Source organism: Podarcis erhardii (genome assembly GCF_964252035.2).
Source record: "Podarcis erhardii genome assembly, chromosome: 10".
Taxonomy (NCBI): Eukaryota; Metazoa; Chordata; class Lepidosauria; order Squamata; family Lacertidae; genus Podarcis; species Podarcis erhardii.
The window spans coordinates 9,678,989-9,698,784 of record NC_138500.1 but is presented as its reverse complement, the minus strand read 5'-3'; the positions used below and the strand labels follow the sequence as shown (position 1 = coordinate 9,698,784).

The 19,796-nt window shown below is 46.3% G+C and overlaps 1 protein-coding gene across 1 annotated transcript in view; it reads right to left on the bottom strand.

The window, feature by feature from the left end:
* Nucleotides 1-354: 354 nt before the first annotated feature.
* The window catches only part of LOC309351631 (store-operated calcium entry regulator STIMATE-like), a gene marked incomplete at its 5' end in the record, with an annotated part of 50,286 nt that continues 30,844 nt past the window's right edge, over nt 355-19,796 (bottom strand). Inside the window, 4 exons of the mRNA XM_081879421.1 lie at nt 355-1,045; nt 7,242-7,358; nt 11,219-11,302; nt 13,259-13,371. Of these exons, the coding sequence (XP_081735547.1) occupies nt 929-1,045; nt 7,242-7,358; nt 11,219-11,302; nt 13,259-13,371 (431 nt within the window). The 3' untranslated portion in view covers nt 355-928. The remainder of the gene's footprint in view (nt 1,046-7,241; nt 7,359-11,218; nt 11,303-13,258; nt 13,372-19,796) is intronic.

The following is a 19,796-nucleotide window of genomic DNA, read 5'->3' as shown; positions in this document are numbered from 1 at the left end:
GATGCACAGACATTTCCCCTTACTTTTTAGGAGGGAAAAAGTGCGTCTTATGGAGCGAAAAATACGGTACTTATCAGCATCCAGCCAGCCCCTGACAGGTACCTGGCAGGGAAAGCTAGATGATGTCGCCCTCTTATTACAGAGATTCTGAAGCCATCCTGCCATTGTGAATGGGTGGGTTTTGCGTACAGAACCCAACATGGTGAAAAAGCTTCTCCTGAGGTTTACCGGTTATGGAACAGTTTCCACTCAGAAACAATCCAACTTTTGAATAACCAGCAACCAAACACTCAGAATAGACTCCCCTCAAGAGACGATTCAAATGACAAGAATTGCTTCCAAATACGAGGAAAGTTTAAATATCAGATATTTATTACACTTCTTATAATGAAAGCGTAAAAAAGCAACAACAGTTGAGTAGAGATTAGTCCTCAGGCTTCCTGTTTTCAAAATAGAGTTTTGCAACCTGGGTTTTTTTTTACGAGTGATCTGCGCAGTTTGCGTGCCAGAAGCGTCCGCTCCAGACATACAATCTTGATTCTTTCAAGGATGCAGTGTTACCATTCGGACCCAAACAAAATCTGCCACCAGCTGGCCAGCCAGAATCAAGTCAATCCACTTTGTCTCATTTGCATGAGCACAGCTCAGGAGCACAAAATGCAACCAACAATGTAATCTTCTGTCGATCAAATACCCGACACCATACTCCCGAGAAAAGGCCAGGAATGATGGAGAATCCCATGGGCATTATCAGTTTTGGACGCAATGGGATGGCGCCACCTTGTGATCCTTATTTAAATGCATAATTGCCACAGACGCTCCACTTTCCCGGAAAACCAAAGATGGGCACATCATTTATGAAGCATCCTTATTGCAGGTCTCTCGGTTGCCACTGTCCCCTCCTTTTGGCTCAGCTCACAATCCCCATTTAAACTGAAACCGGGTGGTCCAACGGTCTTGTCGCCTGATTGATTCGGAGGAAAGATCCTGACTGTTCCTGGTCACTTGCAGAATGGTCAAAATCCACGGCTGGACACAGCAGCACCTGCAAAACCAAGGCAGAAAAGCAACATGCCAACTTAATTCTTATTTCATTTATATAGTGCCGCTTTTTTAATCGTAACGGATCGCTGCGTATTGCACATTTTAAATCAGGGAAGTTTGTATTTAAATGTTTCAATGGGGTTGTTTTATTGAGTATCTTAATCAATGCTTCATATTTTTAATGTTTGTGTAACGTAGCCCATCTAGGAGAAGGAAGACTCTGATCCCAAACTGTTGCAGCCACACTCATTTGTGAGAAAGGCTTCGGGACTAAAACCTGAGGAACAATCCATACTCGCTGCCTTGTGGGACAATTTTGGGAAAAGGAAATCCTAAGGACCTACACAGATCAGATTAAAAACTTTAAAATATTCAATTTAATTTTTTTTAATTTAACCTTTTACTATTTGTTATAAAAAACGTTTAAGGGGCTAACAAAAAAACCGCCATTAAAATCATCAATAAGAGACTGTTAAAAACAGGTATTTAAAAGATAACAATAAGCTTAGTAAAGGTAAAGGGTAAAGGGACCCCTGACCATTAGGTCCAGTCATGGCCGACTCTGGGGTTGCGGTGCTCATCTCGCTTTATTGGCTGAGGGAGCCGGCGTACAGCTTCTGGGTCATGTGGCCAGCATGACTAAGCCGCTTCTGGCAAACCAGAGCAGCGCACGGAAACGCCGTTAACCTTCCCACCGGAGCTGTACCTATTTATCTACTTGCACTTTGGATTTGGATTTGATATCCCGGAAACGCCGTTTACCTTCCCGCTGGAGCGGTACCTATTTATCTACTTGACTGGTGTGCTTTCGAACTTCTAGGTTGGCAGGAGCAGGGACCGAGCAACGGGAGCTCACCCTGTCGCGGGGATTCGAACCACCGACCTTCTGATCAGCAAGCCCTAGGCTCTGTGGTTTAACACACAGCGCCACCGGCGTCCCTTAACAGTAAGCTTAAAACAAATTAAAAGACATGCCGAGCAAATTTGATCACCACACTGACCCACCCATGGCCATCAAAAACTGATGGATTGTTTTTGAATTCTGATGCTCTTGCAGAAAGATTCAGCTTAATGGCATGCCCTTCATTCCCCCAATTTACCGTATTTTTTGCTCTATAACACGCACCCGACCATAACACGCACGTAGTTTTTAGAGGAGGAAAATCCGTAGGCATGCCACCCATAGGCATTCCTTCCATAACACGCACAGACATTTCCCCTTACTTTTTAGGAGGAAAAAAGTGAGTGTTATGGTGCAAATAATACGGTATTTAATCACCGTACAATCCTATACACGTCTATTCAGAAGCAAGTCCCATTGAGTTCAACAGGGGTTACTCGCAAGGTGCACAGGACTGTTTAGAGAACATAACACAAACATTCAGCGGAGTGCCTTGAAAGCTCACCCCCGGAAAAACAGGGTAGTTAACAATGTACCAACAGCTCTTCTTGGCTCCAGCACAAATGACTGTTTGTTCCTTTCTTGTCTACCTCCCAAAGTTGCACGTTCATTTGGAGAAAGCGGAACAATAGGATCTGCCCGTGTTTTAGTTACTGTTAAGGCTGCAATTGGCAGGAAGGCCGGGGGTGGGGATGGGGAGGAGGCAGCCCCTGTGATGACCAGAAAGCTAAAGGGGAAATCCAAACACAGTGAACATCCTCCCATTTAAGGAGGAAGTGGGAGAGGATGGCAAACAGCACGGTATGTAGTGCCTAAAGTCGTAAGGGAAAAAAAAGCCTTGCAGGATCAGGCCAGTGACCTACTGATTTCTCACAGTGGCCAAGCAGACACTCCAAGGCAGGGGTCAGCAAACTTTTTCAGTAGTGGGCCGGTCCATTGTCCCTCAGACCTTGTGAGGGGCTGGACTACATTTTCAGGGGAGAGGGGAATGAACGATTTCCTATGCCCCACAAATAACCCAGAGATGCATTTGAAATAAAAGCACACATTCTACTCATGTAAAAACACACAGATTCCCAGACCATCCGCAAGCCGGATTGAGAAGGTGATTGGGTCAGATCTGGCCCCCGGGCCTTAGTTTGCCTACCCATGCTCTAAGGGGAAAAATGGAAGCAGGATGTGAGCTTAACTGTTTGCTCCTGGCTTGCAATTTCCAGCAATTGGCATTCAGAGGCATACAAAATGTAGCCATGAATTTGCCTAAAGGTAAAGGTAAAGGGACCCCTGACCATTAGGTCCAGTCGCGAACGACTCTGGGATTGCGGCGCTCATCTCGCTTTATTGGCCAAGGAAGCCGGCGTACAGCTTCCGAGTCATGTGGCCAGCATGACTAAGCCACTTCTGGTGAACCAGAGCAGCGCCACGGAAACGCCGTTTACCTTCCTGCCAGAGTGGTACCTATTTATCTACTTGCACTTTGACGTGCTTTCGAACTGTTAGGTTGGCAGGAGCTGGGACTGAGCAACGGGAGCTCACCCCATGGAGGGGATTCGAACCGCTGACCTTCTGATCGGCAAATCCTAGGTTCTATGGTTTAGACCACAGCGCCACCCGCATCCCTGTGATGAATTTGCATAATCCTCTTTAAAGCCATCCAAGTTGGTGGGCATCCCTTGGAAGCGAGTTCCACTGTTTAACTATATGCTGGGTGAATAATTGCTTCTCCCTTCTGTCTGCTCTAAGTCTTGTCAAGTCAGTCAGTCAGTCCCCCTTTCCCAAGGAATTCTGGGAAATGGAGCACTGTGAGGGGAAACAGGGTCTCGGCACCCTTATCAACTACAGCTCCCAGGATCCTCTGGGGGAAAGACGTGACGCAGTGGTTCTCAACCTGTGGGTCCCCAGATGTTGTTGGACTACAACTCCCATCATCCCTGAGCTCTGGCCTTGCTAGCTAGGGGTGATGGGAGTTGTAGTTCAACAACATATGGGGACTCACAGGTTGAGAAAAGCTGGTTTAAAGCAATATAACACTCCTGTCCTCCTAGCAGCGCAGCAATAAAGGCATTGCACATTTACAAAGCTAAGCAGGGTCTAGGGTGGTTTGAAACCGGGTGGGAGACTGAGTGTTGAGATTCTGGCATTGCAGGGAGTAGGACTAGATGACCCTTGGTGTCCTGGGAAGATCACCTCAGGGCTGCTAACACGGTAGTTTGTCTTCACCTGTGGAGACATACTCCATTGTCTCTTAAGACAGATGGGTGCAAAAAACCCACCCATTATTATTATTATTATTATTATTATTTACTCGAGTTTCTAAAGGTACGATTTCTAGGCAGGTTTTGCACATTTCTCCTTCCAGAATGGGCAGCAAGCCTGGCATTTATTTCCTCACGAAGGAAAGCAAAGGAGATGCTTCTCTCGATTTCCTTTTTTTAATAGTAGCAGTTATGGAGCTCAGGCAGGACTGCATGGATATTTGGTCTGCCCCTATTCAAGCCTTGCAGGAACTGTATACTTGCCCCCTCTGCCGCACACCGCACTGCGAAGAATGGAGAGCTTTATTTCAAAGATAGGACCTGAAATCTAAGTGGGGTGGATAGCTCTTGGCGCCTGCTTGCAGCCAGACCTGATCAACGCGGATAAAGCTCTTGAGGTACTTGACCAGAAGTGAAGCCAGGAGTCCAGGGGGAAAAAAAAGTCTCTACTGTACATCTCTTTGAGGAGCAGGAGGAGAAACTGAAGGGAAATCTGTTCCAAGTATTTTCAGCTGAGTGAGCAAAGAACTATGATTAAGATCAACCTCAACCAATCCTTCATGTTCCAGAGGGTCCACTTGCACGCTGCTATATCTAAAATTTCTGCGGCTGATGTTTGTTTTAAACTGTTTTACAGTAGTTCTCAACCTGTGAGTCCCCAGATGTTGTTGGACTACAACTCCCATCATCCCTGATGTTGAATAGGATCCAAAAGGCAGCAGTCTGATTGGTCCTAGAACAATAGGACTCAGAATGCAGCAGTCTGATTGGTCCTGGAACAATAGGGTCCAGATTGCAGCAGTCTGATTGGTCCTAGAACAATAGGATTCAGAATGCAGCAGTCGGATTGGTCCTAGAACAATAGGATCCAGAATGCAGCAGTCGGATTGGTCCACAGGAGCCACCCAATCCAGCTCCAGGTGGAAGTGAATCCGCAACCAGATTGGCCTACAGGTGAATCCCAGAATTAGCCAATCACGTGGGGCCCATTGTGTAAATAATGTATATAAAGCAGACATTCTGGGGGAACCTCCATTCCTCCTCACCACTATGAGCTGAATAAAGAGCATGAAATCCACTCTCGACTCCGAGTATATTTCACCTGAGCTCTGGCCTTGCTAGTTAAGGGTGATGGGAGTTGTAGTTCAACAACATCTGGGGACCCCCAGGTTGAGAAAGGCTGGTTTTTAAGGCTCAATTTTTAATTGCCCTGGACAGAGTGAAGGTCTCTCTATACAGTAGACAGAGGCAGCGAGCCAACCACTGTCTACTGCAACTAGGAGGTCTCCTCCTCTTCCTTCCAGCTAGAATTTGTACATTGCCAAAGATCTGAATTTTCAATACAAACACACGCAGTCCCTGGAAACCGACAGGAGCGAGGTTAAACGACACAGACAACGATCAACTACCCTCGTTGTGCCCTTTGACCATAATGCATATGCAAACAGAGACATGGGATCCTACAAACACAACCTCTCTAGGGGCCTAAGTTGTGTTAGCAAAGGCCGAGAACAAAGACCTGCCGGGAAAATATTATGGATCTTTTCCTTTCAACTTGCAACGAAGGTCATGGAGGACACTGAGCTGAGAGGAAGAGCCTCCTTGCCTGCTTTTGGGAACAACAGGAAGATTTTGACCTGTCTGGTTAGTGCTCAACGCCTGCACTGAGTGTTCCAATGTGGGGTGGGGATTTCCCCCCACTTTTCTTAAGATGGGTATTTCTTCCTTGCACCAAGTCGGTGAGTCACCGCCGCTCATTTTATGGCGGAAAATTGAGAACTACACAAGAACTTCTATTTCATCCTTTGCCAACCAGATGCCCTGCAGAAGTTCTGGAACAGGAGGAGGTGCAGGGACCAGGATTTGTACTGCAAAATATCTGGAGGTTTTACTAGGATTTTAAAGGATGTTTGGCTTGTGCTGGATAGCGGAGCATTGCCCATTTTTAGAACCTTGTGCTTGATGCACACAAAATCAGCTGGACTTTCTTTTCCTTTTAGAAAATCTTTTCCTTTTACAAAGGCAAAGGGACGCCTGACCATTAGGTCCAGTCGTGACCGACTCTGGGGTTGCGGTGCTCATCTCACTTTATTGGCCGAGGGAGCCGGCGTACAGCTTCCGGGTCAGGTGGCCAGCATGACTAAGCCACTTCTGGCGAACCAGAACAGTGCATGGAAACGCCGTTTACCTTCCCACCGGAGTGGTACCTATTTATCTACTTGCACTTTGACGTGCTTTCAAACTGCTAGGTTGGAGGAGCAGGGACCGAGCAACGGGAGCTCACCCCGTCGCGGGGATTCGAACCGCCGACCTTCTGATCGGCAAGTGCTAGGCTCTGTGGTTTAACCCACAGCGCCACCTGCGTCCCTCTTTTCCTTTTAGCTTCTTCTTAAAAGAAAAGAGAAAGGGCAAGAGGGAGCATTTAATGCTGTGAAAATGTTGGGGAAATCCTCGGAAGGACTTCTGCAAACAGGACGGCCACTATCCCAGAGGACAGAATCTCTGCCTTATGCACAACCAGTTATTCAAAAGACATCTCAGGCAACATCTGCACCATACATTTAAAGCAGCGTCGTGCCAGTTTCTGTAAGACATCTTGACTCCCAGTTCTGGGGGAAAGGCGGAATAAAAATGATAATAAAAAGGCAACAGAATTAGGGACGTGGGTGGCGCTGTGGGTTAAACCACTGAGCCTAGGGCTTACCAGTCAGAAGGTCGGTGGTTCAAATCCCTTCGACGGGGTGAGCTCCCGTTGCTCGGTTCCTGCTCCTGCCAACCTAGCAGTTCGAAAGCACATCAAAGTGCAAGTAGATAAATAGGTACTGCTCTGGTGGGAAGGTAAACGGCGTTTCCGTGCACTGCTCTGGTTCTCCAGAAGCGGCTTAGTCATGCTGGCCACATGACCCGGAAGCTGTACGCCGGCTCCCTCGGCCAATAAAGTGAGATGAGTGCCACAACCCCAGAGTCAGTCACGACTGGACCTAATGGTCAGGGGTCCCTTTACCTTTACCTTTTTAATTTGATGGGTCTTCTGTTCTCACCTGGTATTCTTCATCCCGCAAAGCTTGTGAGATTTCCATCACTCCACTGATTTCAAAGCTTTCTTTCTGCTTGTGCTTCTTCATGATCAAGCTGTCCACTACCCAAAACATAACAGCCTTAAAAAGAGAGAAAAACAAAGGGGGGAAACTATTCATACAGTCGTACCTTGGTTTTCAAACAGCTTAGTTCTCGAACAGCTTAGTTCTTCCTGCAGCCAATCAGAAGCCACACTTTGGTTTCCAAGCGTTTTGGAAGTCGAACAGACTTTCGGAACAGATTCCGTTCGACTTCCGAGGTACGACTGTACTTGAAGAACAGAGAGACAGACATTAGGTTCTGTACTTCCAGGGTGGAAAACCTGAATTTTTTCGCAGGAGATAGGGTATATTTTGTTGTTGCTGTTTTTCAGTTTTGGGTCCCCGCTAAAACGTAAGGAAGATTCCCTGTCAGTACTGTGGTACCTCAGGTTACAGATGCTTCCGGTTACAGACTCCACTAACCCAGAAATAGTGCTTCAGGTTAAAAACTTTGCTTCAGGATGAGAACAGAAATCATGCTCTGGCAGTGCAGTGGCAGCAGGAGGCCCCATTAGCTAAAGTGGTACCTCAAGTTAAGAACAGTTTCAGGTTAAGAATGGACCTCCAGAACGAATTAAGTTCTTAACCCGAGGTACCACTGTACAAAAAAATGCAAGAAAAGAACAAGCAACACCCAGACACATAAAACAAAAGCCAGCGTTTTGGAGGGTGGAGCAAATCCATTCATGGTTCCCTGGCAGGACTTCAAGGAACTCATTTACAAAAAGGAAAAGTTAAGAGTGATTGATCAGAAACAAAGCCATCCTGTGTTTCTTCTAAGCATTTAAACCGAACGCTCTCCTGCCACAGGGCTCTGACATCAGAGACATACCGCTGTAACAGGGGCATAGCGTAGGGGGTGCCAGAGGGGCTGTGGCCCCGGGCACAGATTTTTTAGGGGGTGTGAAGCGGGCACCCCATGCAGGTGCCCCCCAGCACAGCACAGTCTGGCGCTCCTGTTCTGGCATTGAGAAAACCAACGCTCACGGAAAGGAGCACCAAGCCATGCCGTGCCATGCTGGGGGCCTGGTGTGGGGGGACCTGCTTTGTGCCTGCCAAGTGCTGCATCAGCTGCCCAGGGGGCGGCAGGGGGCACAGCATGTGGTTTTCGTGTCCCCGCACCGCTGTCCCCAAGCGGAATTGCAAGGCTCGATTCTAGGGAAGCTGGCGTGAGAAGGGCGAGACAGCCGATTGGGGCTGGTGTGGCCTTGATGGGGGTTGGGCAGGCGAGGTGGGCTCTGTTTGTGCCCTGCCCCTGGCATGGGCACTCGTGTGCACATGCACACACACAACCACACACACAAATGCTTCACTGCTGCACTGTAAACTAAGAGACTATTATTTCTTCTGAAGTGGTCCCCCACTATAACATCAGCACAAATACTGAGGGTAGAGGCTAAACTGAGTTTTGGTCAAGAAAACAGCTGCAACACACTCAACTTATATGATCCCAAAATGCTTTGTTGCAAAATAATGACTGTCTAGGTTTGGAAAAGCAGGTAATAAACGATAGCAAGAAATTATAATGAGCTCACATAGTAACACTACGTGCCAAATCTTTTTATGCCCCTCCCCGGCTGATGGCTTCCTACTGCTCTGCCAGTTTTAACAGCAGATGAAAAGATTTCCCATAAATGCTCTATGTTTTCTTCTTTTTTTAAACAACAACAGCCGTACGATTTGTCATTTGATGGAACAAGCTGGAGTGCAGATAGCAGCTTCCTGTGTTTTTTTTACTAGCGTGTTTTTATAGCTCTGGTCCAATCCCCTTTAAAAAAAATTCTGCCCTGTCAGATATGCAAAAAAGCCAGCATCCTTAATCCAGATACCTTCAGCACTTCTATCCTTTAGATTTCTGCAGACATGCAAAATGCCTGTTATTTTCCAAACTCTTGCTTATTATTGAAGAGAATTTGAGAATGCAACTTTCTGGTTTTGTTGCCTTGCCAAGAGGTCTTCGGATTATGGAATCCGTGGGTTCTGGTCAGTCTCCTCCCACCTCTTTCCCCCAGGCCTCAGCGCAAAAAGAGAGGGGTATTTGTTCCTCTTCATCCGGGGCAGACAATTAAAGGGCAAATCTTTTTAAAGCTGCATTGAGCTTCCAACCTCAACATCAGCTTCCCAGGTTCAGAAAGAGCCAATCGCCATTGCTCTGTAGCAGAGAACCTGTTTTATATGCAGAAGGTATCGATCGCTGGCACCTCCAGGTATGGCTGAGAGCCCTGTCCAAAATCCTGGACAGCTGTTGCCAGTCAGCGTAGCCGATACTGACCTAGATTGACCCACGGTCTCCACCCAGCACAAGGAGGGTTTCCTATGTCATCATGAACCAGTAGATTGCCAGTGTTGAAGCAATGATTCTTCAACATCAACTTCACTGGACAGGTCATGTTGTGCGGATGCCTGATGATCGTCTCCCAAAGCAACTACTCTCTTCCGAACTTAAAAATGGGAAGTGTAATGCTGGTGGTCAACAAAAGAGGTTTAAAGACTCTCTCAAGGCAAATATTTAAAAAGGTAGTATAAACATTGACAACTGGGAAACACTGGCCTGCGAGTGCTCCAGTTGGAGAACAGCCTTTACCAAAGGTCCAGTTACAGATAGGTAGCCGTGTTGGTCTGCCATGGTCAAAACAAAATAAAAAAATTCCTTCCAGTAGCACCTTAAAGACTAAGTTGGTCTTTAAGGTGCTACTGGAAGGAATTTTTTTATTTTGTTTTTACCAAAGGTGTCATGGGCTTTGAAGACACTCGAACTCAGGACGCAAGGGAGAAACGTGCTAAGAGGAAGGCACGCTTGGCAAATCCACACTGTGATCAACTCCCGCCAGGAAACCAATGTCCCCACTGCGGAAGAATGTGTGGATCCAGAATTGGCCTCCACAGTCACTTACGGACTCGTTGTTAAAACCGTGTTTATGGAAGACAATCTTACTCGGCTAAGAGTGATCGCCAAAGAAGAAGAATCAATATTGGACAAAGCTGTCAATTTCAGTCTCTCTCTGTTTCTCATGTTCGTCTTTAAAGCTCAGTTCTCCATCTCAGTTTGTGGAATTTTTTATTTTTTATTTTTTTTTTAAGTCTGTACAAAAATGCACCAGCACTTTTATCTGTAAACCCCTTTTCAGTCCTGCCAGGGGAAAAGACGGGGTATAAATAAATATAGTTTACATTTATATTTATTTAGTGCTAATTTCTCCCTCACATTTTTATAAGCAGTTTGCCCTAGTAGACGCAGAGCTGTAGCTAGGTGATCTTGTGCCCCTGGCAAAACCGTCCCGATTACGCCCCCCCCAGCCAAGAAAAATAGGGGGAAACGCCCCCAATATCATATAAAGACCCTCTATTAAAAACCTTTTCTTATGTGGCAGTAATCAATATTTTTTATTTATAAACATATTTATGGACATATTTTAGCTGATTTTGCACCCCGCCCTCACCTGCCTTCCTTGCCACCCCCAGCTGAGTGGACGTATTTTTGCAAAGCAATTTCATCCAATATAATGCACATCCATTACACTGTTTTGCACGAATCTATGCATTTCTAATGCACATTTTGACACAGGGTATGTACTTAATGTAAGCATTACATGCTTGAAGAAAGCAAGTTCTGAAGGACGACTGTGTCTCAGCACACTTCCCCACCCCACAGAAAGTATGAATTAGGTATGTGTGCCTTTAAACATAACAGAATCAAATTTCTCCCTGACTCATACCTCCAGTCCACCTGGCTTTCCTCAGAGCCCAGCCACCACCTCATATTTCCAAAGGCTGAGATCTTCCTCCACATCAGTATTTTATCACAGGGTGAAAATCCCCCCCCCCCCGCCCGAGCCGCTTCAAGATTGCAGCCTGAAAACAGACAGAAAGCTCAAGATTTCCTCCCAGAAGTTACTCACGTTGACTATAAAAGGGACCACAAGCATCACCAACAACAGCTCCAGCTGCGGATCAGGAATGTAGTTCAGAAGAATCTCTTGAAGCTGGAGAAGGTATAAAATACCACACACCTTTTAAAGAGATTAAATGCGTCTTGCATGCTTACTAAACAAGGTCTGGTCCATGTGATCCCCTTCAGATGTTAGGTAGGACTACAAATCCCATCACCCCTGCCCACACTATCTAGAGAGGAAAGGGTATGTTTGCAGTTGAGGACATTTGCAAATGTGCCCTGCCAAGTCTGAAAACGTTACAATTGGCTTCGCGCAGAGCTGGCGAGTTTCAAGCCCAGCGGTTCAGGAAATCTAGAAACCCAAGTTGTTTGCGATTTTCCTTTTGTCTCACAATGATCTACAGATTTTAAAACTGCAGCCACGCATCACACTCAGCTGTCCCCAGCCCACTTGGGAATGCGTTTGCAAGAATGTGTGAATCAGGGATTCCTTCGTGGTGGTTAAAGGTAAAGGGACCCCTGACCATTAGGTCCAGTCGCAAACGACGCTGGGGTTCTGGCGCTCATCTCGCTTTATTGGCCGAAGGAGCCGGCGTACAGCATCCGGGTCATGTGGCCAGCTTGACTAAGCCGCTTCTGGTGAACCAGAGCAGCACACGGAAACACTGTTTACCTTCCCACTGGAGCGGTACCTAGTTATCTACTTGCACTTGACGTGCTTTCAAACTGCTAGGTTTGGCAGGAGCAGGGACCGAGCAACGGGAGCTCACTCCGTCGCGGGGATTCGAACCGCTGACCTTCTGATCAGCAAGTGCTAGGCTCTGTAGTTTAACCCACAGCGCCAACTGCGCCCCTATAGTTTTCCCTATTCCTTCGTTGCGAGCAGATCCGCAGGTTAAAAACAAACCCAGTGTTTCAGGTGTCTCATCTGTTGCTCAAAGGAACGTGTCACAAAGCTTATACCCAGAACAAATTTAGTTGGTCTCTAAGGTGCAAATTCACCCATTAGCCATGCCTGAAATATGGGCGACTCCACTGAATCTAACCCAAGGAGTATCTCTAGACCAGGGGTCAGCAAACTTTTTCAGCAGGGGGCCGGACCACTGTCCCTCAGACCTTGTGGGGAGGAGGCAGACTATATTTGGGGGGGGGGGTGAATGAATTCCTATGCCCCACAAATAACCCAGAAATACATTTTAAATAAAAGCACACATTCTACTCATGTAAAAACACCAGGCAGGCCCCACAAATAACCCAGAGATGCATTTTAAATAAAAGGACACATTCTACTCATATAAAAACACACTGATTCCCGGACCATCTGCGGGCCGGATTGAGAAGCTGATTGGGCCGGATCCAGCCCCCGGGCCTTAGTTTGCCTATCCAGGGGTCTGCAACCTTTAAGACAAAAAGAGCCACTTGGACCCATTTCCGATGAAAAAAAACTGGGAGCCACAAAACCATTGCGACATTTAAAACAAATATATCTCCGGAGCCGCGATCTGACAGCGGGCGGGAAGGTGACGTCGGGACGGCGCGTGACTAATGCACGCACCGCCCCCATGCGACGTCACAGCCAGTACAGCGCCCGCCACAGTGGGGAGTGTCGGGGCGCACAATGTGCCTCCTCTCCTCGCTAGTATCCGCCCTGGAGCTGCGGCAAAGGTGTAAAAGAGCCACATGTGGCTCCGGAGCCACGGGTTGCAGACCCCTGCTCTAGACTAAGGTCCCATCTGCACTATGCATTCAAAACAGTATCATACCACTTTAAGCAGTCAGGTCTGGGAATCCTGGGAATTGTAGTTTAAGAAGGGTGCTGAGAGTTGTTTGGAGGCCCCCTCTTCCCCTTACAGACCTACAATACCCAGAGTTCCCTAGAAAGAGGGATTGTTTGTTTCACCACTCAGAAAACTGCAGCTCCCTTATCCAACAATAGTTCCCAGGATTCTTTGGGGGAAAGCTTTGGGATGGCTTGTTCCCCTCCCTGTCCTCAGGCCAAGCCTTTTCTGCCTCCTCTTATGGAACAGTTAACATACACCTTTCTTACCTTCGTCCAGCCAGGAATGAGCAAGACAAGGCCAACTGTCGTCTTCTCAAAGACCATAATCAACAGGTAGAGGATGCACTGCCCAATCCAAGCAGCTGCTTGTGGAGGATCACCTGGAAGAAAACGAAACGATGGAGGTGAACTCCAAGTCCGTGGGCCTATAAAAGAATCGGCAAAGCTGACAGGGAAGCCAATCACCCAATAGCACTCAACAACCACCAGCCGCTTTTTCCTTTACACTGATGCATATCTGCAAGACAACAGAGAGCCGTTGTAGTACAGTGGTTAGAGTGTTGGACTAGGACCTGGTAGGTACAGGTAAAGGGACCCCTGACCATTAGGTCCAGTCGTGGCCGAATCTGGGGTTGCGACACTCATCTCGCTTTATTGGCCGAGGGAGCCGGTGTACAGCTTCCAGGTCATGTGGCCAGCATGACTAAACCACTTCTGGCGAACCAGAGCAGCGCATGGAAACGCTGTTTACCTTCCTGCCAGAGTGGTACCTATTTATCTACTTGCACTTTGATGTGCTTTTGAACTGCTAGGTTGGCAGGAGCAGGGACCGAGCAATGGGAGCTCACCCCGTTGCGGGGATTCGAACCGCCGACCTTCTGATCGGCAACTCCTAGGCTCTGTGGTTTAACCCACAGTACCACCCTTAGGACCTGGTAGACCAGGGTTCAAATCCCCACTGGGTGCACTTGGGCCCAGACACTTACTCTCACTCTAACCTACCTCACAGGGCTGTTGTGAGAATAATGTGGGGAGGAGGAGGACTATGTAAGTGTCAGGGACTGGGCAGAGGAGGAATGGTGGAGACTGCCCTGCCCCCCAGCCTGAACCTTCCAGAGAAGAAGATGACAGTTCAGAATTATAACAGGGGTTTTTGAGGGAGGTCACAGTTCAGAGGGGGAAAGCTGGGAAATAATGGGAGGAGCAGGAATCATAGAATCATAGAATCATAGAATCATAGAGTTGGAAGAGACCACAAGGGCCATCGAGTCCAACCCCCTGCCAAGCAGGAAACACCAAGCAGGAGGGTGAGAAGGAGGAAGAGGAAGAGGAAGAGGAAGAGGAAGAGGACATCCCAGTGGGGTGACAGCTGACGGACACCGTGTCTTTAGAAGGCATTCCAGACCACCTCCCTCTCCTAGAACATGGCAGGTCTTGAAAGTAGGAGAGCAAAGAGCTAAAAGGCAGAGGCACTTTTCAGCACCTGTAGAGATGGTGAATGAGGAAGTGAGAGAGACACCATCAAAATCTTAGGGAGATTCTGGGCCCTTCGAAAGTCTCATATTTTGAGGATCTGAAACACCAGAAGCTGTGAGAGTTGCTGGCATGTAACCAGCCATCCTGAATTATGTAAGCAGGACGAGCGAGAAGAACATTGTAAGCAGCAAGAAATGAGAATTTATTCAGGCATTCTGAAATGAAGAAAAGCATTCAACCCCGTTCAAAAGAAAATCCAGATGTTCTCTTGCGGGGATAAAAAGACGGTTGCTACATTTCCAAAAGTTACGTAAGATTTGGAAGCAACACAGTGGCTCACTGACGTCAACTCTTTGCACAAAGAGCAAATTCTGGAGAGTCAGTGCAGTGGTGTGGAGACCAGTGCTGCAGAGACTTGGGTTCAAGTGGGTGCCGAGTTTTGTGCGAGAAGCCGTGCGCCCTCCTTGCCCTATTTTGCTTTGTGAGAGAAAGAAGACAATGCCCTTGTATGTTTCAGAGCACAATTCAGTGTCAGTGCTGACCTTTAAAGCCCTTAATGGCTTCTGCCCTGTCTACCTGAAGGAGCGTCTCCACCTCCATCATCCAGCCCGGACACTGAGGTCCAGCTCCGAGGGCCTTCTGGCGGTTCCCTCGCTGCGAGAAGCCAAGTTACAGGGAACCAGGCTAAGGGCCTTCTCGGTAGTGGCACCCTCTCTGTGGAACGCCCTTCTGTCAGATGTTGTAACTATATAACCCTTAGAAGACATCTGAAGGCAGCCATGTACAGTGGTACCTTGGGTTACAGACGCTTCAGGTTATAGACTCCGCTAACCCAGAAATAGTACCTCGGGTTAAGAACTTTGCTTCAGGATGAGAACAGAAATTGTGCTCTGGCGGCGCGACGGCAGCAGGAGGCCCCATTAGCTAAAGTGGCACTTCAGGTTAAGAACAGTTTCAGGTTAAGAACGGACCTCTGGAACGAATTAAGTACTTAACCTGAGGTACCACTGTATAGGGAAGTTCTTAATGTTTAATAATAATAATAATAATAATAATAATAATAATAATAATTTTTTATTTATACCCCGCCCTCCCCAGCCAAGGCCGGGCTCAGAGCGGCTTACAAGCAATAATAAAAACAAGATGAATGATTACAAACTTAAAAACAAAAATAAAATACAACATTAAAATAATGGAACATTAAAATATTAAAATGTAGCCTCATCGCAGGAGGAGAAGGAAAAGAAAGGTTTGAGGTTTTATTATGTTTTATGTGTGATGGAAGCTGCCCAGAGTGGCTGGGGCAACCCGGTCAGATGGATGAGGTTCAAATAATATTATTGTTATTGTATCTGGCCCCGCCCATTATCTCCCCCCCCAATAATTTTTTATTGTTTTCTTTATATATTATTTCTTTCCATACATTCATCAATATATAAACCTTTTTGCTCTGCCGAGCTGTGACCTCCCTCCCTCCCTTCAGTTGGTATCCCTTATCACGTTCTTTTCACGTATTTTATCATCACATCTTATCTATTTTACATTGTAGGAGTTACTTCAATCCTGCTAGTGTTTTTAAGTTTTTGCAGCTGTCCTTTAAATACTCAATATATTTACTCCAATTGTCCTGGAATCTCTGGTCGTCATGGTTCCGAATCCTTCCAGTCAGTTTGGCTAGTTTGGCATACTCTGTCATTTTCGACTCCGCAATGGTAGGAACTTCTTGTGATTTCCAATTGGAAATCGGCCTCAACCATTATCAGCAAGTGGCCCTCAGAACATTGCCCAGAAGGTTAATGTGGCCCTCAGGCTGAAAAAAGGTTCCCTGCTGCTGAATGATGTAATGACATTAACATCATTCAGGCATTGCACAAAACACAGAGGCTCAAATGGTCATGGGCAAAAAAAAACAACCTTGTCTTCCATGGCAGGCAGAGAGAACAAATGAATTGTTTCCTTTCTGCACTTGAACTCTGCTTCTCTTGAGCTCGTAATCTACTCCCTGCCAGTGCGCAGTGACCCTTGAAGAAGAAAAGGTTAGCTGACAGGAAAAAAAGAAAGACAGACAAACCCACAACAAAACTACAGGGGCCTTTAAACATCTCGCAGCTGTTCCAACGCCACTAAACATTTCCAGATGCAACCTCAAGCTCGGGTGCAAATGATGTGCTACGTAAATTTTTAAAAAAACAGCATAGCTGCCCACCTGCTACTGCCAATTGGGATGGGAAAAGCACTGCAGATACAACCAAGTTCTCTCTCTGCTTGCAACCACATAAAACAAGTTTTGCACCCCTCGAAATGGTCAGTTATTCACTGCGGCATCAGCACAAAGAACAGATGTCCCCAAAGATCTGAACACTGGAAGAGAAGGGGGGTGTAATGAAGATTTAGAGGAACGAAGACATCTGCAAAATATTTTCTTGCGAAAAAGAAGAGGGTTGCAAATGAAGTGTTTATGGGAGAATTTATAGGCCAAGGTCCAGAAGAAATGGGGGAAATTAGTTTGCATGCCTGAGGGAGATTTGGGCTTGTGTTTCTCCAGTACCAGTCCTGCTGTCCTCCCTTCCCAGTTCAGGGTACAGTGTTTGGGGATCTAGGGCGGACCCCCAAACTGTTTGTGTGATGTGCCAGTGGGGGGGGGGTTATTCCAAGGCAATAGAAAATCCCACAGGACTGGAGGCCTTTATGTTTGGCTAGGGATGGAGAATTCTGTCTAGGGTGTCTTTTTAAGCACATTGACCTAATTACGACCTCCTGGACTAATGATACCTTGGCCGGAACAAATTACCCTTTGGATTCTGCACATTTTGCAAAATAGTTGTTTTAATTTATTTTTTAAAGGACCAAAATACATTTTAAAAACCACTGCATTTTAGGACGAAATACGTCAAGACCATGGGTAGGCAAACTAAGGCCTAGGGAACAGATCGGCCCAATCGCCTTCTCAATCCAGCCCACAGACAGTCCGGGAATCAACGTGTTTTTACAAGAGTAGAATGTGTGCTTTTATTTAAAATGCATCCCTGGGTTATCTTGGGGGCATAGGAATTCGTTCAGTTTTTTTCCTTCAAAATATAGTCCGGCCCCCCACAAGGTCTGAGGGACAGTGGACTGGTCCCCTGCTGAAAAAGTTTGCTGACCCCTGGTCAAGACGGACAGACAGAAAGAGCTTTTTACCACAGATATTTTGGAATAAATATGCATTCCCTTGTCCCCTCCCCCCCAAAAAAATCATTCTTTTAAATCTTAGGTGGGTTCTTTTTCTTTTTTTGAATTGTTTGGTTGTATACTTTTCCGGTCTGTATTTCTATTTTTTATTTGCATCTGCGTTTGTAGAACCAATATTCTTTCATCCAGCTCTTCATAAATATAAGGGCTAGAAACCTGTTTCCTGTATGTCTGTATTATATGTGGAAAAAATGAAAGCTAACATCCTCAGGAAGCTGAATTACGTTCTGCGCTTATAAGTGCTTCTGACACTCCTAAGGAATTGCAGCACATTCTACAAAACATCCCTGGTCAGTGCCAATAGTCGAAGTGTATATTTGCAAAAATAGAAATATGTCACAGAAATGTTGTTGTTGTTGTTTAGTCATTTAGTCGTGTCTGACTCTTTGTGACCCCATGGACCAGAGCACGCCAGGCACTCCTGTCTTCCACTGCCTCCCGCAGTTTGGTCAAACTCATGCTGGTAGCTTCAAGAACACTATCCAACCATCTCGTTCTCTGTCGTCCCCTTCTCCTTGTGCCCTCCATCTTTCCCAACCTCAGGTTTTTGTTGCTGCCTCCTGTATAATGTTGCGAGCCTCCATCCATAGTTCTTCAGGCACTCTGTCCACCAAATCTAAATCCTTAAACCTGTTCCTCGCTTCCACTGTGTATTCATAAGGGATTTGATTTAGATTGTATCTTACCGGCCAAGTGGTCTTTCCTACTTTCTTCAGTTTAAGCTTGAATTTTGCTATAAGAAGCTGATGATCTGAGCACAGTCAGCTCCAGGTCTTGTTTTTGCTGACTGTATAGAGCTTCTCCATCTCTGGCTGCAGGGAATATAATCAATCTGATTTCGATGCTGCCCATCTGGTGGTGTCCATGTGTAGAGTCGTCTCTTGTGTTGTTGGAAAAGCGTGTTTGTGATGACCAGCTTGTTCTCTTGACAGAACTCTATTAGCCTTTGCCCTGCTTCGTTTTGATCTCCAAGGCCAAACTTGCCAGTTGTTCCTTTTATCTCTTGATTCCCTACTTTAGCATTCCAATCCCCTATAATGAGAAGAACATCCTTCTTTGGTGTCATTTCTATAAAATGTTGTAAGTCTTCATAGAACTGGTCAATTTCAGTTTCTTCAGCACCAGTGGTTGGTGCATAAACTTGGATTACTGTGATGTTAAAAGGTCTGCCTTGGATTCGTATCGAGATCATTCTATCATTTTTGAGACTGCATCCCAGTACAGCTTTCGCCACTCTTTTGTTGACTATGAGGGCCACTCTATTTCTTTTACGGGTTTCTTGCCCACAGTAGTAGATATGATGGTCATCCGAACTGAATTTGCCCATTCCCATCCATTTTAGTTCACTGATGCCCAGGATGTCAATATTTATTCTTGCCATCTCATTTTTGACCACATCCAACTTACCCAGGTTCATGGTTCTTACATTCCAGGTTCCTATGCAATATATGGCACACTAAATAGGCAAAAACCGCTCACAAGTTATGATTCACTTGCACCTTTTCTTGGCTCCTTTTCCAAATGCAATGCCTAAAAAGGAGCATGCACAAAAGGCTTAAAAACCCAACCAACCCACATACCTTAAAACAGATACAACAACGAAAGCAGAAAGCAGTAAGACCTGCAAGAAAAATTGCTATTGATAACTGTTTTGTTATCCAAGCTGATGGAGCAACTAAAATTCACCTTAAATGACCAACCAGTTTATTATGCCACAAGTGTAAGGAAACTAGAGTTCTTCAGAGCATATACCCTAATACTATGGTTCCCCCATGGACCACTTGAAAATTGCTGAGGGTCTTGGCGGACCCCTTCATAATTCTTCTGCTCACTGTAGCAATTGTAATGTGCTGTGCTAGACAATGCATGATTTTTAATTACTGTATATTTTTCCAGACACTGCAGGAAACCTGGATGACGCTCACAGGCCACAGTTTAGGAACTCCGGCCACAATGAACTTGCTGCCTTTAAAGCACCACAAGGTTAGGTAAAGGTAAAGGGACCCCTGACCATTAGGTCCAGTCGTGGCCGACTCTGGGGTTGCGGCACTCATCTCACTTTATTGGCTGAGGGAGCCGGCGTTCAGCTTCCGGGTCA